This window comes from Rhincodon typus, chromosome 20 (genome assembly GCF_021869965.1).
Source record: "Rhincodon typus isolate 14 chromosome 20, sRhiTyp1.1, whole genome shotgun sequence".
Lineage (NCBI taxonomy): Eukaryota > Metazoa > Chordata > Chondrichthyes > Orectolobiformes > Rhincodontidae > Rhincodon > Rhincodon typus.
In genome coordinates, this window is record NC_063351.1 from 35,389,318 (window position 1) to 35,394,348 (window position 5,031).

Sequence of the window (5,031 nt, forward strand, 5' to 3'; positions counted from 1 at the left end):
ATTTCTGCTAATTTTAAAGTAATTGTACCATCTTGTTTAATCCAAATGTTGAAACACAATTGCATCCATAACTTCTAAAATAGTCTGTTACTTTCTCTATCAATTAAACGTGCCTGCCTTTCGTACTAAACCGAAGCCATTCTAAAACTGCAATTCCTGATAACTCCCCATTTTGGTAAGGCTGCCATCAACACAACAGGATTGCTATCCTATTTCCAGATATGTATTCCTGCTAAATTGTGCATGAAACTTCTACCATTTATTTTTTAAAATAATATCATGAATACGAAGACAGTATTCCATGGAAATGTTGCAGCAGTTTCCATTCTCAACTGAATTTACTGATTTTTTTTCAATTTACCATTTCAGAACTTGTGCTTACAGTTACCATTTTTTTTTCACTTGAATCTGACAGTTTGTTATTATTTTTAAAATTTTATTTGCTTTCTGCTGCACAGAATAATATATTTCTGTTGTTGCTAAAGAACAATATTTAATTCACAGACGTCCAGCTCTCTGTAAAACCTCTGGGGAAAATGGGGCTTAATGTTGTTTTATTTTTCTTTGTTCCAAATACTGTGATTTACTTGGCTGGAAGTGTACAAAAGGAGTTTATTAAATTATAGATTAATAAAGGGTGTTGAAATTTGTCAAGTGAAATTGGACGAGTGTTATTTTTTCAAAATTAATATGAGCTAGGTTTTCTGTTGCATGTAGAAAGTTAAAATTTGTTTTGAAGCAAATCCTTGAGGAGCATTAGTCCTTACAGGCAGCATTATCTGAATTAATTTACTAAACTCACTATATTATGTTGGTCGATGAAATGTACAGTCATAATGATGAATACAGACAGAAATGAAAAGTAACGGGAATAGTGATGCTGGTGACAGGGGAGCAGAGAAAAGGCACATTACCTCTCATTACTGAGAAATACTCTCACCCTGACGTGCCCAGACATTTGACACGAACTCTCACCAAACCTTTGCAATGTAGCTGGCAGATAACTCTACGAGCTTCATCAGACTTTCAGTGACAGAAGAAAACTTCTATGAGGGTGTGAGACTGCCATCTAGAGACAAAAAAACTTAACACCCCAGGGATGAGGGGTGCATTCTTGAGGAAGGGAAGGCTCAACAAACTGCCAAATTTCCCTTTCACAACAACAATTGGTCTAACGGCAGCTAACCATAAGCAGGTTTTCTGTTTATTTGTGTCTCCTGCAGAAGTCGTCTCCAATAGCAGTCGAATGTAACGAAGTTCTGTGATCGTTCCCTTTGCGCTCTCCACTCTTGAGGTCAAGCAACATCATAGTGCGCTGCACAATTACTCGATCAAACTATTTGAAGTACTGATGTAAACTTCTTTTGAAAACAAACCGGTATTTAAGACGCTGTGATTTATCTGTGATTTCGCATTTATTTAAAATGTTGCAAGGTTTCACACTTCCAATGTACCAACAATGCAGAATTGACTGAGAAGTCCTATCAGATTGATTACTGAAAGAAACTGTGAAGGGTCAACTCCAGTAAGTACAAAACGAGAATAATACACAAAACACACATCTTAGGGCTACATGGGGAATCGATCCATAGCATGGTGATTTAATTTAAATATGGTATTTAGTTGTTTTAACACAGAAACATAATACAAGTCGTAGACCACTCTGAAACTTCTTACCTGAAATGATGGACGCTGCTCGGAATATGTCTGAGAGTCTGTTGTTCAGTGGCTCATAGGGAGAACCGACCAGGTCATGACCTGTGATAGTAAACCCTGGGAGAAAGGTATGATCACAGTTTGTTGAGTTACATCACGTGTACATTTTATTCCCGAAATTCATGTTTTACGTTATAAGGCGAGAAGCTTTTAAACTATATTTGCCGTACCATGTACGAAACTTTGGTGAATGCTCCAATATATTCGGAGACATCGCTTCTCGTTCTTCATGCCCCGCTTACACCTGCAGTTGTACAACGGACTCTGCTGGACTACCTCCATAGCGCTGATGCACTCGTTCTTGGCTTCTGGTCCGGTGACCATGCTGGAGCTCCCGGCCAGGCATTGCCTAAGGATACGGTACTTGCTGCTGCAGGCCGAGTCACTGGTACATAATTCATTGGCCTTCACACAGTCAACGCGGGTAAGGGCAGGGGGAGGATTCACACCTGCAGTCTGAACTACCGTATCTGGAGGTGGGATTGGGGGTGGGTGGGGGAACAAACGAGACAAAAACAACCACATATAAGTTCAAAATATTTCGATCTTCATCAATAATAGCAGCAAATCAATGCATCCCCCCACCCCCACCTTCCAAACATCACTGCAGGTTACTAACGTCGTCTAAAGCATTACCGGTAGTTATCTAGTTCCGGACAATATATCCAAATCATGTACTTTATTAGAAAATGATGATTAACGTTCAAATAAATTTTACCCTGGATGATGTACGTTATTCTGGTCACCAGAAGCAGAAACAATATATTGCATTATCCTTTTGTGCACATCGGTAACGCTTCAAATTATTCTTCCCCAACGTAATACCGAATTTGACATTTAAATATTACATAATGAAACAGTGCGTGTGTGATTCACGTGTAACCAAGTTAAATAGTTCAATCACCCGTTGGAGGTAAGGCGTCCTTTATTGGGCTGATCACTTTAACAGAGGCTGCTAACCTATCAAAAAGGCCTCGAGACAAAACATACTTCTTCCCTTGTTAAGTTTCTTGCAGGAGAGTACTGTTGAAAGGTACACGGAACGATGTGGGCATCTTACCTATTATGGGCAGGATGAAGTACAAGGCTGTAGAAATCATTGTGGCTCCGCTTTCCTTTAGCACATCAAAATGAACCGCTTTGTTTCGTTAAGTAGATTCAGCACTTTGACACTCCGGCGTGCTGTACGAACCAACGGTACGAATCATTCCAGTTCAGATCCATTTAGTTTCGGGCACTGATCCTTCTCTCCAGCGAGCCAAGCTTTCCGCTCACTTTTATTCACAACAGTTGAGCGACTGGAGAGATCTCCGGGCGCGATCTGGAACCTTTTTATTCTGGTTTTAAATTTACATACAGTATACTCGGATGAGGAACCCTTGCCCTACAGTATCAGCTCACCCAACGATGTGGCCTGAAAGTGTTCTCAGAAATGCAAGCGACCCATCAGTTCAGTACCTTGTTCAGCCCACTGCTAACCTTTGTCTTAATATGTATGATGTATCCAGTACATGCAAGCTCCCGTCGCCAGCTACCTCCTTTAAAGCACACGTCTGCAGCTTCCCCCAACTCCGAGCTACCATTCAGTCACTTACAGTACTTTCTTACGTATCGCTTATTTCCACCCTCCCCCCTCTCCCTTTATCTTCCTCGCTTTGAGACGAATACGTGACTTCAGTTACTGGATGATGTGCAGAGTTAAATGCTTGTCTCTAATTTCCGTTTGGCGAGAAGCTGCGGGTTGTTAGGGAATGACAGTGAGGGCTCAGACCCGCTGTTCAGTTTATGTGCAGATAGATATCAAGAGATCGATTGTTTAATATTGTGCAAATTGCTGAACGATATCAAGGATTAAAAGTTAAATAAATGATCACAGGAGGCGTGTGTAACAGTAACTCGTTACGTGCTGGCTGCGAGTGGAAATCTCCAGTGTCGATAAACTCGGCTGATCCTTGCATTTGGTGATTTGGGAGAATGGCAATAAAATCCGCTCTTCAATCTATAAAACGCTCTATTCCACTTTGCTGTGCGTCCACTTTACGCTGATGAACAACACATTTGATAAATTGTACTTCTTGCAGTGTCAAGAGTAGCCGTAATCCTTACACGTTGTTGCGAACAGAGCGGTTCCTCCCAACATTACTCGGGAGTTCGCCGTTCCCTTCGACCACCAGCAGCTATACCTTTCCTCTGCGCTTTAACAGTTGACAAAGGGTCGCACAGTAAATTGGGTCATATGGTGCAGCATCTGGGAAATTCCAGAATCGGGGTGTGCTTGGGCAATGTGAAAGGAAATTCCGTATTCTGCTGGTACTATCGACACTTGGAAAACACGTTACGGGTCTCCGAGGTCTACAATTTTAATAGGATCAAATTTCAATAACAAATTCGTACTTTGTTGCGCCTTTCCCCAAACCAAATTTACCGGAGTGAAGCGGGAGAGAGATGAAGTAAAGACACAGAAATAGAGATACCTTCTGATGGTACAAGGTGTAAAAGCTGGAGGTACAGTGTAAGAACATTAGAATGAGAACAGGAGTAGGCCATACGCCCAGACCAGCAGATAGTAAAATCATGGTGGGTCATCTCTCTCAACTCTACATTCCTGCCCCACACCAGGTCTTTTAATTCCCCTACTACACAAAAATCTATAATTTCAGGCATCTGTAATTGGGTGTACAACAACAACTTACATTTATATGGCACCATTAATATTATAAGCAGTCCTTAGGTTTTTTTCAAGAGTGCAAGATAATAAAATATGCCAGAAAGCCACATTTGGAGATTTTAGGTCAAATTACCAAAGCATGGCCAAGGAAGGTTTAATGGAGTATTTTTACACAGAAACATAGAAAATAGAAACAAGAGTAGACCATTCAGCCCTTTGAGCTTGCTCCACCATTCAATGTAATCCTCACTGATCATCCAACTCATTGGCCTGTTCCTACTTTCTTCTATACCCTTTGGTCCAGTCAGCTCTAAGAACTATACTTAGATCCTTCTCCAAAACATTCAATATTTTGGCTTCAACTGTTTTCTGTGGCAGAGAATTCCCCATGGTCACCACTCCCTAGTCTTAAAATAGACCAAGGCAGAGATACACAGGAATTCCAGAAGTTAGGGCCCAGGCTTTTCCAGCAAGGCACCAGTGGTGGAGGGATACTCAAAAGAGATCAAAATTAGATAAGCTCAGATATCTTGGAAAGTTGCAGGACAGTGGGACATTACAATTATACAGGGGTGAATCCACAGAGGGATTTGAAAACAAAAAATAAGAATTTGAAAATCATAATATTACTTGACCAGGAGATAATG

General features: G+C 40.9%; 1 protein-coding gene across 1 annotated transcript; it reads right to left on the reverse strand.

Annotated features, from left to right (window-relative positions):
- Positions 1-583: 583 nt before the first annotated feature.
- Positions 584-3,007, reverse strand: LOC125485621 (GDNF family receptor alpha-1-like). The gene is made up of 4 exons (XM_048609208.1): positions 2,777-3,007; positions 1,887-2,186; positions 1,678-1,773; positions 584-591 (listed from the first exon to the last, which is right to left on the reverse strand). Exons 1-4 carry the CDS (start codon positions 2,814-2,816, stop codon positions 584-586), a joined length of 444 nt encoding a protein of 147 aa, XP_048465165.1. The 5' UTR covers positions 2,817-3,007.
- Between the last annotated feature and the right edge of the window lie 2,024 nt (positions 3,008-5,031).